General features: G+C 42.1%; 1 protein-coding gene across 1 annotated transcript in view; it reads left to right on the top strand.

Annotated features, from left to right (window-relative positions):
- TMC3 (transmembrane channel like 3) overlaps positions 1–22010 on the top strand; it is a 650080-nt gene that overhangs the window by 329167 nt on the left and 298903 nt on the right. Inside the window, exons 6-7 of the mRNA XM_078684118.1 lie at positions 11220–11318; positions 11414–11556. Of these exons, the coding sequence (XP_078540244.1) occupies positions 11220–11318; positions 11414–11556 (242 nt within the window). The remainder of the gene's footprint in view (positions 1–11219; positions 11319–11413; positions 11557–22010) is intronic.

Raw genomic sequence — 22010 nt, 5'->3', positions numbered from 1 at the left:
CAGATCTGGGTTTAATCCATCACCGTTCTTTAGCTCACTCTGCCCCCCCTGTTCAGAAATGGCCATATGCAAATCAGTCTGACCCTGTACCTCATGGGAACAGTCCAGCCCGAACTTCCAAGCCATGCCTTCCCTGGACCGGAAAAAAGCTTCCGAGGACCGTTTTCTGGCATTTCAGCTGTTGTTACCTGCAAGCACACCACCCCATATCATTCCCGAATTAATGGTCTGGTGGAGAAGTTCAATAAGACACTAAAGAGCAAGATCATGGGTTTGTCTGACAAACTCAAGAGGAGATGGGATATTGTCCTCCTATGCCTACTGTTTCCATACAGGGAGGTCCCACAAAAAGGGTTTGGCTTCACCCCCTTTGAATTGTTGTTTGGGCACCCTGTAAGAGGACCATTGTGGCTGGTGAGAGAAGCCTATCAAGGAAACCAAGGACAATGTGCTGGACAATGTACTAGGCCTGAGATCACGGCTGCCAGAGGACATGCACAAGCAGGAAACTGGAGGTCAGTCTAGAGTTCATGAAGATCTGGTATGACCAAAAGGCTACTATGGCTGAGTACACGCCAGGACAGTTGTTGTAGGTTTTGGAGCCAGACCGGGGATGCGGGGATGCAAGAAGTTCTCGGTTCGATGTGTGGACTGCAGTGGCGACACCCTTGTTCCACAATCTAACAGCAGCAGATCCACTTGCGACGCTCTTCTCCCACGATGTGTGAAGCTTCCGCACAATGTAACAACTACAGCGGCGACATCCACGATGCGACGGCAGCAGCTCCGATGGCGGCGCACTTCTCGCGGATGCGAGGCGCTTTTCTTCGATGCGGAGCAGTGCGGTGACACACTCCCTTGGGGTTGCGGCGGCAGGCACAGCGACGGCGACACGCTCCGACCTCGTTGCGAGACTCTTCTCTCGATGAAGGGCAGTGCGACAGCTACAGAGGCGACACCCTCCTTCAGAATTGCGATGGCAGCAGCAGCGACGGCGACACGCTTCCTCTTAGTTGAAGCCACATCTCTCCGATGCGGTGCAGTCACACAGTTCCAGCCGTGAATCCCTCCTTCGGAGTTGCGACGACAGGCACAGCGACGGCGACACGCTTTTTTTTGATGCGTCGTGCTCCCAGCTCCTTGCATCACGCGGTTCCTTAGAAGGCCCAAAACAGCAGCAGGCACTTCCAAAAGAACGCTGGGGAGCTGGAGGTGAAGTCTGTTGTCCCTGAGACTTCAGCAGGAGGTAAGCTCTTTTCCCAACCCTTGGAGATCCTTCACAAGTTGAAAGCAAAGTACACAAAGTTCCTTTATCCTTCCTTTGGCAGTCAGGCAACCACTGCAGGCCAATTTCCCAAGCAGCACTTCAGCTTGGGAATAGTCTCTCCTCAGTTTCTTCAGGTTCCTCTCCTCAGTAAAGGTTTGTTCTTGTAGTCCAAAAGTGATCTAATTTCATGGGATCAGGTTCCCAATATTTATACCCCAAAATCCTTTGTTCTCTGAGGGGAGAGAGGCCTTTGCCCAGTCCAAACCAGTTCTGAAGCACTCTGTTTACCAGACTCCTCCTTTCCTTTCACAGTGCAGGGCAGAGACATCAGCCGCTCCACAGGAGGTGGAGCCAGCATTGTGGAAGGCAAGTACAGTCCTGGAGCACTTTGTTGACAGGACTCCTTCTCTTCTTTCAGTGTGCAGGGCAGAGACATCAGCCGCTCCCCAGGAGGTGGAACCAGCATTGTGGAATGCAGGCACAGCCCTATTCAAGGTTCAGGTGCAACTCCTCCCTCCCATCTAGATACCGATCTCTCTATTCACCACTGGGCTGACTCATCCTGTCTCTTGGAATCCCCCAGCCCTGACACTCACAAAACCAGACAAAGGAATACACAACCTAGCAGAGTAAGGCTTGAAAGGTTAGACAAGCAAATACCTACTTTCTAAAAGTGGTATTTGCAAACACTAAGGGCCTGATTCTGATGCGGGTTGGAAAGCTTTCCCACCTAGGGCCTGATTCTGATGCGGTTAGGAAGGCCTCCTAATGGCATTTGCGCCTTCCAAATCGGATTGGGAACGACCTAGGTCCCAATTATGATGCTGTTAGGAACATATGCTCCCATTCAAGTCAATGGGAGTCCAACCAAATCGTATCGGGAAGCATCCGGAATGCATTGTACTCCGTCGGTCGGACTGTCCCGATCCGAGTGGGTTGGAAACCACTTCGAACCCGATTCAGTCAGGAAGCATTTCCAACCCGCATCAGAATCAGCCCCAAAATGTTAAAACCAACTTTACTAAAATATGCATTTTATCATTCTGAGTTCAGGCATACTAAACTCGAATTTCTACCATGTTCTCTGAGTCAGCTAGGATTATAAAATGTAATCATTTTAACAGCCCAGTCTGGCCTCTGGAGAACAGGTAGCCTTGCAATAGTGAAAAACGAGAATGGTTGTAATTCACTATTAGGACATGCCACACACACCAGGGCTTGTCCTACCTCATACTTACAATGCACCCTGCCCGTGGGCCTACCGTAGGGGTGACTAATATGAAGAAAAGGGAAGGTTTAGGGACAGGCAAGTGGGCGCACTTGCCCAGTCAGCATGACAGTACCAGACTGCATGCGGGCTGTGCAATGGCTGACCTAGACACATTTTACAAGGCTGCTAGTGCTGCAAGCCCACCAGCAGCATTTGGATTTACATGCCCTGGGCACACTCAGTGCACTAGACTAGGGTCTGACAAGTAAACCAAATAGCCAAACATGGAACCACTGATTAATAAATCAATTTACAATAGGGAGCACTTGCACTGTGGCGCTGGACAGCAGTGGCACAGTAAACAAAGCATCTAACACCAGCAAAAACACACGAGGCAACAGCAAAAAATGGAAGGGAGACCCACGCCAATGGGGCCAGGTCTAACACCTAGTATATGGTAGGGCATGCAGGTGTAGAGGTCCAGCAGATTTAATGCACTTAAGAAGGCACTGCTGTGTTGCATGTTGTCATTTTAAAAGTCAGCCCTGCTTTTCAAGCTGCTTTTAAATTGAAATGATATGCAAATTAGACTTTGGATTCAAAGGTACTTGCACAGTAGTAAACAACCTTATTTTTTACATATAAGTCACCCCTAATGTCTACCCTACGTGCCCCCAGGGTAGGGTGCAATGTAAATATGTTTTATATGCCCTGGTGAGGGGAAAACTACCAATTTCATTTTTCCCCATTGTAGCAGTTTAGCTCTATAGGATAGCATGGGAAAACTGCAATAAAGTATAACTATTGACAGGAGTCAGCTAAAATAATATTTCAAGGACTTAAAAGATTGGTAATGATAAATTCAACAACTTGCCACTGTTGAATCTATCATAACTAGTACAGAAAGGATGTTATAGAATGTTTTCTTCTGTGAGCCAAAATCCAACCTTCTAGCAGCCTCTCCTGATTGGCCGGCCCTTGACAGTCTTAGCCTAATTGTTCTGATGAGGTGATAAGTGGCCTGCATAGAGACAAAGGATATCTGGTGGGGGGAAATCTGCAGCTGCAGAGAACAGGCCAGGAAGGGGGCTGAGTAAACAAACTGGTCTTCCTAGAGAGCAGGACAGTAAGGACACAGGCCAGGCCTACCTCTTCTTCCTGTTCCCCTCCAGCCATATAGGAGCCCCAGGAATGGAATTTGCAGGAGGCCTGGAAGGGGAATCTAAAGGGAAATGAGTCACACTAGTAGGTCAGTTTAGCCAGATCTTAATCCCAAGGAGAACGTTTCTCCAGCTTTCATTTTAAGGTACAGTGCTTTGTAGGATGAGATTATGCCACACTTTGGAGGAAGCTGTCATGCTTTCGGGTAGCACCCTGTACCCCATTGGTCAGGGGTGCTCCCCTACTTGTTGCCCCAGAACACTGGATAAATATGGAAGAGCTGCATAGCAACTCCGATCCCCTGCCTGAAACTAAAAGAGAAGAAGGACTGTCCTGCTGGAACCCTGTCCTGCAGTAAAAGGACTGCACTCCGAATGACTGCACCTGCTGCACACTAGGGAACTACAGCCCTAAGGACTTTGCCTTGCTTCAAAAAGAGAAAGAGTGAACTCTCTGAAAGTAACAGGCTAAAAGAGCTCCACCTACGTAATCTTCAGCAAGATTAACCTAGCTGACCACCTTCAGCTGGACTTTAAAGGATTTGGCCAGGTGCATTGTGGTAACTGTAGTCCCAACTTCAGAGGAGCAACTCAGAGACTCTGGAACCTTGGATGTTGTTTTTAGACACTTTACATCCCAAAAGGAACTTTAGAAAGCATCTCCTGAAGTTTGGAGAACTTCAGAGAACTTTTTAGAAAAAGTCGCGTTAGGTGACTCATCCAATGTTGAGATTCACGCGAATTACGTCGAACCGCTGCCCGGCCTACATTGCAGATTCCTCCCACCGAAAGCTTCGGAGCTCAAGACTTCCAGGAGTTGACCAGTGGCTCCAACTGAACCAAGCCGACAAAGCGGGTGTGAATCCGGCCTGTTGCAGAGCCCCGCTCGATGTCGAGAGAAAATCCTCTAGGAATGTTTCTAAGTTTGAAGGTAACATTTTGACAGAGGCCTCCTGCTTAGTGTATCGAACCAGGGATCCATCATGGTCAGGCTCAAACTTTGACTTTGCCCCGGTCAAGTGTCACCAACTGTCCCAATTTCGTGCTATTGGTTTTTAGGCACTAGAAAGTGTTTATTCTTTAAAAAATTCATATCTCCCTACATTGGATTTTTGTTGTTTTGGTGTCATTTTAAAGATAAAGATATTTCCTGTGTTTATAAATGTTGTTGGATTTTTATTGTGTGTTGGGTCTTACTTATTTAATGTATTGGTGTTTTTAAATGCTTCACACACCTGTCTCCTAAGTTAAGCCTGCCTGTTCATTGCCAGCCATCAAGGGTTGAGCAGAGGAATAATTTATTGAGACCTGATCTGGACATTATATTGCATTGGTGGCCTTATTGCTGGTGGTAGGTGCATACTTACCCCTACTAATAATCCACCTTCCACCATCAATTTACTAAGACGTAAGGTCCTCACATACTATTAGGTGCATGCTTCATCTTAGGGCCCTTACACACATTGGTCAAAAGCTTCAAAACCCTGTAGGAGAGATTTCTTATTCGGGGACCTCCTTCTGACACTACTTAATTTAATTGTGATAGTAATGGATCTTATGAAAAATATAAGGTGAACAACAAAAAAGAATTAAAACTGCCTACTAGTTGACTAATGCTTAATTTTTGTCACTGGTGAGTAGGGGTTACAAATGGAAAGCAGGGGAATAATTTGACCCTGCTAAGAGGTAGCCATGCTTCAGCCCAAATAGAATTGCCCTGGAACAGGTCAAGGTCTTTCTTCAGGACCAAAAGACCCATTTCTTGAAGGTCATTGTATCTCACAACCATCCTATACACTGGTGGAGTCTGAGAATGATTATACTCATTTCTGAAAAAACATTGTGTAAATATTTATTGTGCTAAGTCTGGCATGATCAGATACCTGTGGTTAGTGTGTTGTGCTTTTTGGTGTGATTTTTTATTAAAAATACAAAAGTTCATATGTCCAGTTTTAATATATATATATTTTTTTGCTGTCATTTTATTTTTTTCATATTCCCATTTTTTCTAAATTAGCTTAGGATTTTTCTGATGTTGTGTTTTCACCTTATTACTGTTTAAGTGTTGGCTAACTACTTTACAAATTGCCTCTAAGTTAAGCCTGACTGCCAAGCTACCAGAGAGTTGATCACAGGTTAATTTATTGACGTTTTGTGGTTCACACTGATTGTACAAAAAGACAAGGGTGGTGGAGGGTCCGAGGGGAGATAGTTTATAGACCAGGAAAGTACCTAGTCCCCCAACTAAATAGCAAAAAACACGAGAGGTACTTACAGTCTTGGTATAAAGAATCTACTGGAACCTAATTGTGTCCCGTTATTATGTTCAGACCACACAGTTGATCTAAACAAATGACAGTGTCAAGACAGAGAAGTGAGACAGAGAAGATCAAAAGTCTGAATGACTAGGAAAAAGTACCCATCAGCCCACTCAAAAGTGGAATCTCGTCATCTGGGTAGTACCGTGTTGGAGAGAGGTGTCCTGTAGGCTCCTCCTCAGGTAGAGTCTGAGGTTGCCTAGTAGCGGACCCAAGGATAAAGAATCCAAACAGTAGATGACAGTGTGTGAGCAGAAGGGGCAGAAGTTGCAGTGCTCAAAAGAAAAACAGAAAAGGAAAAGGAAAATGATCCTCGTGAGTTAAAAATACTTACTTTGATGACATAAGAAACTTTATTGGGTCTGACCATCAAAGTGGTATTGTTAAAAGAAGCAGTATGCTGATAGCATGGAAGGAATTACTATCCACCATGTATGTTGGTTGGTCGACATGTTTCAGCCTAGAAGCGGCTCTCTTCAGGACCTATGGATTGCTACTGCAACACTTACTTATGGTGGTTCAGAACGTGGTTTACAACCACTCTCCAATTAATTAAGAGGAAGATGGTGTGTCTTCTCCTGTGTGTACAAATGTAAAAAAACAAAAGTGACAGTATTAGAAATATGCATGTCTTTAGCATAAAACTCACAACTCTGTACAAATAGAATATGTATAGCAAATAATTCTAACTCACCCTAATTTCAGGGAGAAAAAAACTCACCTCACCTGGCGACTGCTCAGGGTGAAAGGAGGCCACGCACTGTAAATAAGCGCATGGAACTGAAGTTAATTTCAGCGCAACTAACACTGTCATCTACTGTTTGGATGCTTTATCCTTGGGTCCGCTACTAGGCAACCTCAGACTCTCCCTGAGGAGAAGCCTACAGGACACCTCTCTCCAACACGGTACTACCCAGATGACGAGATTCCACTTTTGAGTGGGCTGATGGGTACTTTTTCCTAGTCATTCAGACTTTTGATCTTCTCTGTCTCACTTCTCTGTCTTGACACTGTCATTTGTTTAGATCAACTGTGTGGTCTGAACATAATAACGGGACACAATTAGGTTCCAGTAGATTCTTTATACCAAGACTGTAAGTACCTCTCGTGTTTTTCACACTGATTGTAGCCAGATTGTGGCTGGTGCTTGAGAAGGGCACAGTCCCCCCAATCAACATCCCAAATCCTCACAATCGCTTTTCGAATATGACTCGTTACTACGAGAGTCATTACATTGCGTGACATTACAACGCGGTTGTTACAACGACCGCGTTGTTACCACGCAATGCCATTACTACGCAAGTCATTACATGGACTTGCAGTGGATGGCGCGCTGATACTAGAAATATATAATTTACTATTCCAACTCCAGCCTACGCAACAGTAGGGAAGGTGTTGGAATAGTAAACTATACTATTCCTAATGTTAGCACGCCATCTACTGCAAGTCAATGTAATGACTTGCGTAGTAATGACATTGCGTGCTAACAACGCGGTCGTAGTAACGACCGTGATGTAATGGCATCGCGGTGTAATCACCGCGAGGTAAAGGTTTTTTACCTCGCTGATCTGGTACAGAGACCAGGTTCATGTTGGTGCAAAGCATATATTCTGAGTGGTATGGAGAGAAAGTGGTTGTCGATGAGTCCTCGACGGAGTAAGCTACCAGTTGGATCCAAAGCTGGACTCGATAACAGCAAGCTGCTAAAGAGCGAGCTACTGGTGCGGTCGTTGATGAAGATGTGAAAGCTCCTCAGGGGTGAAGGCTAAAGTCCATGCTCAGGAAAGCATGATGTCAGCTGCTGCTTGGTATTGGTCCTGTGAAGCCCTGTAGGTTAAAAGTTTGAAACTTTTCTGGAATTTGGTTTCCGTACGTAGAGCAAACAAGCAAGTTGAGGTTGACTGGCAATTTGACAGTGACAGCTGCGGCTTCGATGGTGACCCTTGTCTCCATCAATTCTCCAGGCAGAAAGCTAGCAAAAAGTTCCCAATCTTGCAATTTGGGGACAAGGGTACTCTTGTACATCAGACAGGGGTCAAGGACCGGGTGGGCAACACATGGACTCACTTAAACAGAGGCCAGCAGCAGAAGGCAGAGCAGGTCATGTTGGAATTTTTCAGTTGCAGGAAGAGATGCCTCTAGAACCGTGTTGTCCCACTGTGGCTCTGACAAGAAGCAAGTCTAGTGACTCTTGGAGTCACTTCTGGGGTCCTAGGTTCAGTCCTCGGGTTCTTCAAATATCAGGGCAGTCCTTCTACTGATTGTTCTCAGGTCCAGCAGTGTTCTAAGGAGAGACCTTTGGAATCTACATGTATACCTAGTGTCAACTCGTAGATGGAGTGCAACCCTTTGTTCACCCCAAAATCAGTTCTAGTCAGTTCTTCCTCTCCCATTGGGTTTGGAGCAATCCTGAGTAGAGAGATAAAAGGGAGGCAGGCCTAGGTGAGAGCTTCATGTGCCAGTGACAGGGAAGGCGTCTTTGAAGCTCTGCAAGGAGCTGAGCACAATCCGCTGGCAATCCTGCCTAGGGGGGAGACCCCCTCCCCTCACCCAGAACCCTTTGTCCACTGTCTGGGAGCTATACACAGAGGAGCCACCAGGAGTCAGAGGGCAGCTGGACACAGTCAGTAGAGCATTTTTGTTTAAGACAGGAAAATAACAACTTTGTAAAAGTGTACCTTCCAAAATAGTAACATAAAAGCCGACTTGACCATTGAATTGGATTTTAAATTACTTATAAAAGAGGTATCCTTTAAATATTTTCCTAGTTATTACCTAACTGAATGTGGCACTAATTGATTAAATAGTGTACACCATTGTTAACCTATGGGTGAGCCAGCATTGCCATAGTGAAAAAACGACGTTGGAGGTTTTTGACTGCCAGTGCATGTAAACATTAAATATACATGTTCTACTTTTAATTACCATGCACCATGTCTTATGGGCTTCTAAGGCCCACCTTAGAGGTGATTTATAAGTTTTAAAAAGGAAGGTTTAGGCTTGACAAATGGTTTTTGTGCTAGGTAGAAAAGACAGTTAAAACTGCACACCCAGGTAGTCGTGTTAGCCCTGGAGACGTTTAATAGTGCTACTTTAGTGGGTGCTGTATGAGTGTTGCAGCCCACTAGTAGCATGCAATTTACAGGCTCTGGGTACAGGGGTTACCATATACTAGGGACTTACAAGCAAATTAAATGTGTCAATCAGTGTTGTGTAGTTCCTATATATCTATACAGGATCTGTGCGTTTAGACAACGTAAACTATGGGATTGGTATCCTGACTGATTCCAGATACCCGCACAGGATATGTTAGTCTGTAGTCCTGCTAGCTCTCAGTGCCTCTATGTGCCCCTCTTACCAAGAAGTGAATAGACTCTGGCAACTATCGAACATGACAACCCTGATCCCTCAGAATTGTGGAAACAGTAAAATACTTTTCGCTCAGTCACTCGTGCTCACAGAGTCTCAGATAAGTACACAGACTAAATGGTGGGAACATTCTCCAATAAGCATTTATTGAATCAGCGTCATTCTAATGTACAATAAGTGTGCTGAAACAACCATTAGACAGAAAAAGATATAAATGATTGTAAGCACCAATAGAGTAAAAGGATGGTAGACTCCTACCATAGTGCTAAAACAATGAATACTGGCAGGTACAAACATACATGACAATAATAAGGCATACTCTCCTAAGATGCAACCCTATCTAGATGTACCTACGTGTACCTAGAATGTATGTGGGTGAAGAGACTAGAATCCCCCGAGGATATAGCCATCCCCATTGCCTGAAGTGAGAGACTGTGGGACCCCCATCTTGGTCTCGAGATGGACACCCCACGAGGGATGTCAGACCACTTCGAGCTGGAGTGTCTGCCTGCAGGAACCTCATCATCTTGCATCAGTGTGTCAGCATGGAAGTCCTTTTTCTCCTCTCTCTGCTTCAGCAAAGATATGGTGTTTATATAGCCATAATGGTACCCTCAGGGGATCTACCTTGCTGTGTCATGTCGGACTAGGATGACGGAAGGAATGACCGTTATACATAGTTATTATGTAGGAGATGGTAGTCCTGATGAGATTCCAAGAATCCTCAGGCATAATGAATGAGGCTAGTTTTCAGAGAAAACCCCACGTCATTTAAGAAGTACCATAACTAGGTAAAAGGTCAGTACCAAGAACTGTTATGTAATGTAATGGCAGGGGAAATATAAGTGAAAGGTTAAATTACTACCTGGGCCTATACTGGGCTACCTAAATGAAACATAACATCAGGTGTATATCAACTTGGACAAGTTTGAAAGGAAGGGCACTTGACCTCAGGTTAGTAGTAAAGTAAAGTGCACAGTCCAATGGCCAACAAAAACAGGGTCAGAAACAAAAGGCAAAAATCTTGGGCAGTACAACACAAATCATGGTCATTTCCAATACTCCCAGTTTAGTGGTGAGATATTTAACTCTAGTATTACTACAATGTTCTATGATTCTTGTTTTATTCATTCATGTTGTCGTGCACATCTATTTCAACTTGCAAGGGCATTTGGTCATACAGATTACTGCTTCACTGCTACAGTTGGTGCGTTATCTAGATTCTGAAAGGGTGGCGAGGCCCACCTCAAAATCTGTACTTTTCCCAGTGAATTTACGCTTAACTGAAGTTGTCACAAAGAAAGTGCCTCTTTGCAGTTGTAAGATTTCGAATGGTTTTCTCACTATTGCTGGAATTTTGTTTCCTGGCTCTTGTATGTGCTAAGATAACCCGCCATTTTCTGCTCCCCTTAAAGGCAAACTGGGTTTCCCAAAATCAATGATGTTTAGCAGTTTCTAGGATACTTATTCAGATCTGTAGGGTGAAAACTTTGAAAGTAAAGTAGGGAATATTTATCCGTGTAGTTTCCGTCTACTTCTGCCGTAGGATATGAATGAATGTAAACTTGTATAGCGCAACATAAAACTCGAAAAGAGGTATCAAGGCTCCCTTAAACACCAGCCCTTCCAAAGGAAGAAGAGAGAACGAAAGTACTGCTGGCTGAAGAGAGTAATGTATTGAATGTGCATATTACACGAGCCATCGGTTTTGCCTTAAAATACGTTCTGCTTTGCAAGAGATGGCTTCGCTTTATGTCACTGGGACATCACATGCATTTATGTTAAGGGAACAGTACATAAAGAATGTCTTTACGCTGTTGCACTAAAGCACTTACTGTCTGAGGATGATAACAAATAGTGTAATAAAATGCGACTTTTCTCTCTTTCCTTATCAGCTGCTAGCAGGAGCACCTTTTGGCAGCACTGTCAGCAAGACTATTCCAGAAAAGGAGTTTGCATCGGCGCAAGACCTGGACACCATCTGGTCACTAGGGGCAAGGCTAAGAGCATCCTTCTTCCCTTCCATCTTTTGTGCATGCTGCAATGACGCCAGGATCTGTGTCTGACGGCTCCCTTGTTACTTTTGCAGGGCTATCTCCAGTACTCAGTCTTGTTTTATGGCTACTATGGCAGGGAGCGGAAGATTGGCAGAGCTGGCTACCGTCTGCCCCTGGCATATTTCCTTGTTGGAATGGCCGTTTTTGCGTACAGCTTCATTATCCTGTTAAGAAAGTAAAGTTCACTTTTGAAAATATTCATTAATAAAATGGTGTGTGACAAGGGAGTGATTTGGTATAAAGGGTTTTGTGACCGTAGAATAATGTCATACACATAGGCACCCACACAGATGCACATAGCATACATTTAACCAGTGCTTGATTAACCAGATGTCTGCTTTAAAGGGAAACACTGCATTTTCAGGGTTATTCTAGCTATTTTCATGTCAGGATATTAAAAACATAGTTTTAAAATGATAAAATACCCTGTTTTATTTTCTTTTTATTAAAACACGGACATTGGAACATGCATAAAAGGTTACTTTTCTTATAGCCTACAACTGTCTTTCCTCTTTAATATACAAGCATATAACAATACTTCAGGATAAAGAAGCAGGGTGAAATGAGTAGCATGAATTAAACTTCCCCCACTCATCAAGAATAAACACAAGGGAAATAAAATATCCAACAAGCTACAGGAAAACTAAACGTATAAACAGTAAGATTGTAATGACAAAAGCTAATAAATACATACGGTAAGTGTTGTATTTTTGCACAGATGCAAATAGGGCAAGCAGTGCTCCTTTAACAAAGCTTGATGCGCTCAAAACATGCGCTGCTAGCCTGAGATTTCACAGACACGGTAGAATTAATTGTAAGGCAAAACCAAGGAATTTTCAGTGTATGTTCTCTGATTACACCTCAGGGAGTACAAGCACTTCCAGGGCGCCCCTGGCCCGTGACCTTTCAACCGGTGCCTCCGAAGGAAATGAGGAATGGAGAAATCATTCATCCCACATACTGTCAAGAAGTATTGCTGACAGACATTTAGCAAACGCAGCCCACTGCACACAAAGAAAATCATTAATTTGCCGTAAGACAATTAATCGAATGGTTAGTCTATTCATTTGGAGCCGAAGATGAGTATCGGTGATGTAATTTACTAAATCCACCTGCCAACAGTAAAAGCTAATGGGCCAAAACACAACCTTGACTGTGCGGCTAGTAAAGCACGATTAACTATTTGCTCAGTGGTCTCAGAAAGTCTATCAGATATTACAGCCCGACCCAACCTGAGTAAAAAAAGGTTAAGAATGTCAACTGATTTATTTTTACCGCGATGTTAAATATACATTTGCATTCCAAACTCTGGGGCATATTTACTAGAAGATGGCGCTGTACGGTGCCGTAAGGAATTTAGCTGCGCTGAGTTGCATCATTTTCTAAGTGCAGGAATGTGCCGTATTTACAACAGGGCATACCTGTACTCACCCCTGCGAAGGCACAAAGAAAGCAGTCTTGCGCCAGTGTAGGCACCCTTGCACAAGGGAGTTTTGCTCCTTTCGGGGACCTCATTTACAAGAAAGTGATGCCTCTGCATCAATGTGTCAGTTTCATTGTACCTGCGCCAAATGTCCTTGCGAGACCATAGATGCATTGTATTTACAATATAGGGTTCCATGGCACAAGGATTTAACAGATGCGTACGAATCTGTTGGCACAAAAGTGACATACTGCTGGAGTTGATTTTAAAACAGACGCAACTCTTCCATGTAAATATATATTTTTTCTACAATAAAAAATTACGGAAATAAAAAAAAAAAAAAAAAAAACAGACGCAACTCCAGCAATGCTTCAGAACACATATGCCAGTCCCATTGTAAAGGCCCATTATCAATCCTCACGACTGGTCTGAGTTGGGATAAGGATTTTGATGCAGTCAAGTAATAGAGGGATGTTGTAAATTCACAGCGCCACTTCTACATGGCTTTTTTTGCATGGGAATGCCTACCCTGCAGACATTATACCTGGCACAGTTATAATGTGAAACAGGCCTCTATGAACTGATGCATTGGAACCAATGCGTCAGCTTATAGATACGGAGCAGTGTGGTGCACTGATTGTACCGCCCCTGCATACAAAAAAAGTGATGCAGCAGTGGCACAAAGGGCTTGTAAATAAGCCTTTGTGTGTGCTGCAAAATACATGACACATAGAAAGAGCAAAAAACAAGGAGAAATAAAAGTATTTCTCCTAGTTACGCCACTCTTACGCCTACCCTGGGGAGGAGTATGTTATTGGCGCTGCCTCAGATTTATAGATCCTTGTAAATCGGGAGTGGTGTTAAATAGAAATGGGTGTTGCGTGGTAACACCTACAACAAAACTCATTGCACGCCCCTTTGCAGCAGAAAGCTGCGTCGAGGTGGAGCATGTTTACAAGGCGGTGTTAAGTCACACAAAGTGGTTTAGCACTGCCTTGTAAATATGGAGCAGAGCACAGCACCACTAGAGCATTGCAAAAAGTGATGATCCGGTGGCACAATGCTCTTGTAAATATGCCGCTCTGTTTCTTGCACAGGCCTCTTTCCCCCGTTAATTTACACACCTTTTCATTGAATATTTATGGTACTCCTTGAACTGAAAACCAGATGGAATCCAGACACCTAGTGTACACCCATATTTTAATCATTAAGATGTACCTTTAAGGAGATGTTTACCATCCCCTAACTCAGCGGATCTTAAACTTTTGACTTATGTGGAACTTCACTGTATCATTACTAGAATCGGGGGACCTACACTGAGTCATTATTAGGAGGGAGGGACCCCTGGGCTAAACAATTTCCATGTTTTGAACTTCAGAACAATACACAAAAATGCAAAAACCAGTATACACCAAACAAATGCCCAAATATTGAAATATGTTGCTTAATTCACCATCAAATATAGATAACTAGTTTGACAAATTCCATTTTGCTTCTTTATTTGTATATACTTTTTTTAATTTTACTGTAATAATTTTAAACTTATATAATCAACACAGTCATGAACCTCCTGAGTAGGCCCTGCAAACCTCCATGGGTTTTTGGACCTCATGTTAACAACCACTGCCCTAATTCATACAGATCATCTTTGACATCAGCTTGTACAGTGTAGGATTTAATCATATGTGGCATAGGTGCAGTGGTCTGAGACACACCCTCTCTCCTTAACATTAAAACATAGTGTGGGTTGTAAACCTTTACATATAAGGCACTAAGGGGCACATGCATTAAGCTAAGCAATTGCAATTCCTTAATAGCGATTATTAAGGAATCACTATTAAGGAATGGCATTAGCCTATGCATGTAGGTTTCACACAAAAATAGCGATTCCTACCCATTTCCTAATAGTGAATCTCAAATTGTGATTCGCTATTAGGGAATGTTTTCCATTCATTCCTATGGGCCTAGAGGCATGAATGGGAAACTATTCGCAATTTGTGATTACCTGCGAATGCAATTTCAAGGAAGCCAGGGGGCAAAAAGGCCACCGTGATGCACCCCCAAAATTGGCATGTGTGCACATGTGGCGCACACATAGTGTGCCACATTTCACTTAGAAAAATGCAATTTTGTGCATTTTTCTAAGGAATTGCAAATGACCATCAACTTGATATTGATGGTAATTTGCAATTACTTAATGCAAAGTCGCATTTTGAGAATGCTTCTTGCATTGCATTTAGGTATTCACAAATTGTGATTCCCTAACTGCAGTCACAACATAGGTAATCTCAAATTTTGCTTTTACCTATTCTGTGAATGGCTTTGGGCTTGATGCATCCCAAAAGGCTAATTACCAGTCGCAAAGAGGCTGATTCTGCGAATCTGCCCATTTACAGCAGGTAATTAGTTTGATGCATGTGCCCCATAGTTGCTAATTTGAACCCCAGCTTAAAGGGATCCCAAGTTTAATGTGTGTATAAAACTAATATTCAATTTACCTTACACATGAATGTATATATTGTCTTGTTTTTTATTGAGCATAAATACAAAGCAAAGCAGGCAAAGTAACCACATTACATAAAGCAGACCAATTTACAAACTCAACAATTTCATCATATAAATAGGCAATAAGTAAAATGAGTTCCATAATGCAATTGTACATGATAAAAAGAGTGAACCCCATAGAACATTGAGTCACCAATTTAAAATGTACAATAATAAAAAAATGCAAATTCTTATTCTATTTTACCTGGTGTGCAATATCAGCATTCCGAATAGCAGCTCAATGATGTCCTATAGCCTCCTACCCTGTTGACCTATGTGATTACAGTCTTTCCTTTAAAAAATGGTGCTTCATAATTCATTTAATTCTACGTCCTGAGCTCTCTCCTGAGGACTGCCCTCCTTTTAACTGTTACAGTAGCATCCAGAGGTTAACAATGTTAACATTTATGCACACATTCACCAAAATAAATTACATAGTATCATTTTTAAACGTGGTTGCAGCATACCCCTCCCATGTCTTCCCAAATCTCTGCACCACCCCTATCCTCTTCGTGTAGGCCTCCTCAAATTTGTAGGTCCTCTCCAGCTTAAGTAGCTATTGAGCCAATAAAGGGATTTCCTGAGACCTCCAATTCTGTAATATTAGAGATCGGGCTACTGCTATGGCTAGGAAAACAAAGGATTGCCTATAAAATGAGAGCTGGCCAACTACATAGGAGAAACGAAACAACGCCAACGATGCACATGGAAGGTTATATAAAATAAAAAAAATTAAAAAATGGAAGGTTATCTCTTGACAGACATTTACTGATAAACCTAAACACCTCCTACCAAAAATACTGTAATCTTGGGCCAGTAAAGAATATATGTGTACAATCCCCACCTCTGGCTGATTACATCTAAAACAATCACTCAGTGTCATAGGCCACCCATCTAGAGAGGAAGGACATTCTTTGAAAATTGGCCTCCCTCAACGCCCTGTGGCCAAGCTCACAGGCTCGTCTCCAATCCTGGCTGTTAAACCAGCAATTGGTTTCCTGAGCAACTTTTGGGAGCATTGTTTCAATGAGGCTTATATTCGTATCCTGGCGTAATCACCTATACCAATTGCCAATACCAGTTAGATTTATCTAAAAAACTGATTTTAAAATTAATTTAACTCTCTCACTGATTCCTGTATAGTTGGTTAGGAGAAAGCATGTAATCTGTCTAAAGCTTAACCATAAATTGCGGCTCTGTAATTCAAATTGTAGTACAAAGACATCCCACATTATCAAATTGGCACCATTGTAAAAATTGCGTAGTTTAAAAAAATATTGCCTAGAATAGGCCTGAACTCCCTTCTGTGAGAGCTTAAGGCCCCCTACCTCACAGTCGTGTAAAGAGGAATATGCATGACATGATGAATGTTATAGTTTTTATTAAACCGCAGCAGGCTTCTTAAGAATATACTCACAACCTGTATCTCGTCTTTTTTGGTAACTTTGCAGTACGCAGGAATGCTGGTAGCTTAATTGCACTCTCCATTAACATAAGATCAAATAAAAAATTGTCAAAGTTAGAAATGGAGGCCAAAGCTAAGTAGCGCAGCTTGATAGTAAGTAGCCAAGTGAGGTAATGCAAGACTCCCCTGATCTACATCCAAGTGTAAAATAGATAACTTAATCCGAGGTTTTTTCTTAGCCCAAATGAACTCTCAAGTCACCTTGTCCACTTCATTGAAATATGAGATTGGAATCTTTCATGGAAGATTTAGATATAAAAATATCAGCATGGGGAGGGTCGACATCTTTATTAACGAGACTCGTCCTATTAATGACAGAGGTAGAAGTTTCCATCTTTCTGCCAGACTGTTTATTTTATCCAGTGTTCTACCATAATTCAGCTGGAAAAGTTGAAGGAAGTCCACTGTCACATACAGGCCCAGATATCTAATAGGTTTAAGAGGCAGAAATGTTAACCCCTCTGGCAGCTCTAATCCTGATGCATTAAATAGGAGAAGATCCATTTTAGGCTGATTGATCCAGTTCTGTGAACGCCTGGATTTCTCCCAGCGCACTCTGGACGTTTGTATGGCTCAATAAAAAGGGAGAATAAAAAGGGAGACTGCATCCCTGCCTAATACCCAGCCTTATCACCACTTCTCCCGCCTTCTTGGAGTATATAATTATTTTTGTGGTGGCTCCCCTATAAATTCTTTCCAGCATATCAATCAGGTGGTGTGGGAAGTCAAACTCTCCCAAAATAAAAAAGAGAGCCTGCCAATCCACCAGATCGAATGCCTTTTCCGCGTCCATCATTAAGATGGCCGCACCCTCCTTACTAGCAGAGAAATAGTCGATGTCCTGGGTCAGGAAAAAAGTATTTTCAGCCATGGATCTTCCAGGTAGAAACCCTGTTTGATCCGCATGTACGAAAATTGCGCACAGCCCGCAATTCTTTTTGCCCAGATTTTCATAAAAAGGTTATTGTCTACGTTTAGTAGACTTATTGGGCGGTAAGAGTTTGAGCCTTTAGGGTCCTTATCCTTCTTTAAATTGAAATCACAACTGACTTCTTAAATCAATCTGAGACCTCCATTCCGTTCAAAATTTGATTGTATACTGATATCAAGAACGGGGCAAGTTTGTCTAAAAACAATTTATAAACTTCAACAGGAAACCCATCATTGCCACTTGCCTTCTCATTTCTGATTTTTTAATGATTTCACTTAATTTTGCGATTGTGATTGGTTCACCTAGGAGCATACGATCCTCCTCACTAATCGCAGGTAATTGGAGTGTCGTAAAATATTCCGCAAGAGCTCGAGGGTTCACTATCTGTACTTCTGCGTATATCTTACTAAAATGGACCACAAAAATTCCGGCAATTTTGTCTTTATAATTCATCAGGCACCTAGTACTAGGATCTTTAATATGTGGAATAGACTGCTTGCTCTGAGGCGTTTTTGTGGACAAGGCTAAAAAGGTGCTGGCTCTCCTCGTTTTGTCGAGAAGCTTTTCTTCCACCAATTTCCTCAAGCATAAAAAATCTTTTCAGCTCCTCCTTTTCTCTTAGAAATTCCTGCTGGAGGCCTCTACCTCCAGATCCTCATTTGACCTACCCGAGAATTCCTTCCTAGCCCACTCCATTGCCTCCTGAAATCCCACAATCTTGAGTTTCCTTCACTTGTGCAGATTAGCCCTGTATGCCACCACCCGTCCCCTAAAAGTGGCTTTAAAAGCTTCCCACAACATAAAACCTGGTGCCGTATTCACATTTTCCTTTATAAAATCTCGGGTTTCATCGATCCATCTTTGATCTGATATGGATATTTTATCAAAATACGACCTGTTATCTTTTCTCTTGGGGGCGGGCAATTGTATTATAGAGGAAACCAGAGAGTGATCTGAAAATGTATTTGAAAAAATCAAAGATTTTCCCGTCACGAGATGGTTACTTATCAAAAAGAAATTCAAACGAGATGCTGTTTTAAATCTCGCTGAGTAACACGTGAATTCTGTAGTGCCTGGATGGTCTACCCTTCATGGGTCTAATAGGGCAAGATCCTCTTTTATAATTTTTAAAAGTCTGTCTGTCTTAGGTTTCAAATGCTTTTTATGTATTTTTATACTTATTTTCACCCCCTCAGTCTGTTTCTCAAAGGAAGTCAAACATTTGCTTCAATTGAATTATTCCTGAGTGTGTAACACAATTGTAGATTTCAAGACATTTTAACACGCCTCCTGGTGCACTACTTCAGGATTCTTGGGGGCCAACCACCCCACCTGTTACCTCCACTAAGACCCACACAGCTGGACTGCCCTCCCTATATAAAACTTTGGGCAGGTACACCTCAAAACATGGATAGCAAACTCACTTTTACAGTGTAGTGATTTCTTTATTCTCCAGTGCTATCCGAGAAAGGTAAAGCCACTTCTGAGGTGTTTACTTTTTTATTTTCTGAATCTTCCACTCCCCATGAGCCATGTCCCCTGTTGTTTTACTTCTGGACTACTCGTTACAAGATCTTCCCTCATTGATCTTGCCCTGCGGAATGCAATGAGAGGTCTACAATGTAATTTTGGATAAATCACAGGATCACTACGCAGTAAATGCCAGTGTTTCTGAAAATCTGTCTTACTTTCTTGTGTTGGGTGCTATGGTCTGTAATAAGTCGAAACTGTTGCTCTTGCTGATTATATGAACTTATGTTACTATCTGAGAACAAAAATGGCTCTCTAGTTTTGTTATTGGCCTTCATTCTTGCACCATCTAACACCTGTTGACTATATCCACGAATTGCAAAAATGTCCCTTAGTTGTTGATGGGCTATATGAAGTTGTTCATTATTGTTACAATTTCTCCACATGCAGAGATTCTCTGCATACGGAATGCTATACTTTAGTCTACTTGGATGGAAACATCGGGCATGCAAGACAGTGTTTTCTGATGTTTTTGTCCGAAACGTTTTTGTATGGAATTTGCACTCATCAACATACACCATAAGATCCAAAAACTGGACTTCATGTGTACTAATATCCATAAAGCTCTCTGCCGAAACTTTAGTGCCAAGCCATATGATGAAAAGATCATCAATATAGGGTGACCATGTTATCTCGTTCGCCATCATTTCTTGGGCAAATTCATGTGCCAGCATCTGCTCCTCCCAACAGCCCATATGAAAATTAGCATAGCTGGGGGCGAAGCAGGTGCCCATGGCTGTTCCTCTCTGCTGACGATAAAGGTCTGACCCAAAAAGCAATATATATTATTATGTAGACACCAATGGAGCATACTAGTAAGCATATCAGTGTCTTTTTTTTTATTTTGCCATGGATCCATGGTCCACCTGTGAATTTGAGGCAAACTGAAATTTAAAAAATACTTTTTATCCCTGTTGGAGTCCTTGTGGGACCCCCCATATCTGGGAGGGTCAGAGTATTCCTACCCTGCCGCCTTTTTTTTATTTTTTATATTTATTAGGAGGGCTCTCAATATACAAATTTCAATAACACTTCATCAGCAAAATCAATAACATTTTAAAAGTTCACAGCAGCTCTAAAAATGTAAAACACAGCAACAAGCAATAACGACAAAACATGACAAAGTGTGATAATTTTAAACGGTCAATCACAGTCAATCACATTATTACATTTAAAATGTCTAATATATTAGAATTTTAAAATTTTATAGGCACTTTATTCCTTAAAACCGTTCCTTCGTCAATTATGTGCCACAACTTAAGAAATGTCTTATGTGACCCAAATCTTAATGCATATCTTTTTTCTAACTCCTTAAATCTTATTTTAGATCTAAAATGTTAAAATGTAGGAATTTCCTCCAATTGCCTTTTTTGGAACCCTTCCCCTTTTTAATAAATGTTACTTTTTTGTGGGACTCAGCTTCAAGCAGAGTCCCAAGATGGCTGCCAACAATTCCTGGTTGAAATGTTGCCAGCCAATCGAATTTTGGTAGGATCCACGAGTCCACTGCAAGGACTCGCGTCCCCATATAGCCGTATTTTTAAAACTTGAATATTTCTGAAACAACAGATTTACGCCAAATCACAGTTCGGGCTATAGTCGTGTTAAAAAAAAATGACATATCCATGTAGACATAACATGGGGAAAACTTGTTTTGGGACCCCCCTTTTTTTCTCACCCGCCGCTTGACGGATCACCCCGAAACTTACAACACAGCATATATATATGTATCAAGAATGTTCTTTGAGTGATTATGCCTAAGAAAGGACATTAAAGCCTTGACAGAAAATAAGCAGGATCTTCTAAGTCTTTGGAAATTAGTTATTAACTGTGGAATTTTGTGATCAGAAGAAGTACTTGTAGGTCATATAGCTCTTTAGAAATGTTCCAACAATATATAAATAAACACATATTTAAGTGACAACCACTACTACATTCTGCTTATGTAAGACAAATTTGCTACTCATGGAAGAGAAGTCTTTAAAATATTAAACTGTAATACTAATACACTGAGACTTATTTTCTTCTAAGCTCCTTTTATTCGTTTTCTTGAGTGATGATAAAATATTGATGTCGCGGCCAGAAAGTTCCCTGTAAAGGTAGAGCCTCAAAATTCTGCAGCATTATGCAAGTTCCCACTCCACCAGCGAGAGAAATTCTAAGCATTACTCTTTTAAGTCGCTGCAACACATGAGACCAGTTCCTCTAGGCAACATCCCACAACTTTCCCCTTATAGTTGGCTGTGTGAAATGTTGGCCAGTCTCATTGGTTGCCCCATGTCAAATTAGATTAGCCAGGAACCAGGACAATGTGATCAATTATTGGTCATGTCTCCATTGATAGCGTGCAGTAGGCCGCACATAGATTTGATTGAATCCATAGTTCCGCAGCTGGGGGCATATATATTTGGTATAGAAAATAACCCAAGGAGCTGCTTTGTAGAGCTGCACTGGTTCATTGAAGACACTTCCTATTGTATGTATCATAATATATGTTCATCTACTCTTAACCGTGCACCTAAACTTTCACCATTCAAAACTCCAGCTATATATTAAGCTATAGGCTTACAAACTGTGCAAGAGCACGTGGGAGGGAGCTAAACATAGGATGAAGCCCAAAATTAGTAATCTTTGTGCAGCAGGAACATATTCAGTAGTTCCAGTGAGCAGCTCAATATCATCCCATTTTGTGCTGGATATGTCAAATAATAACTTTTAACAACAGGGCCCAATGAA

The sequence above is a fragment of the Lissotriton helveticus genome, chromosome 3_1 (genome assembly GCF_964261635.1).
Source record: "Lissotriton helveticus chromosome 3_1, aLisHel1.1, whole genome shotgun sequence".
Taxonomy (NCBI): Eukaryota; Metazoa; Chordata; class Amphibia; order Caudata; family Salamandridae; genus Lissotriton; species Lissotriton helveticus.
The sequence above is the reverse complement of the archived record's forward strand: the minus strand, read 5'-3'. Positions and strand labels throughout refer to the sequence as shown.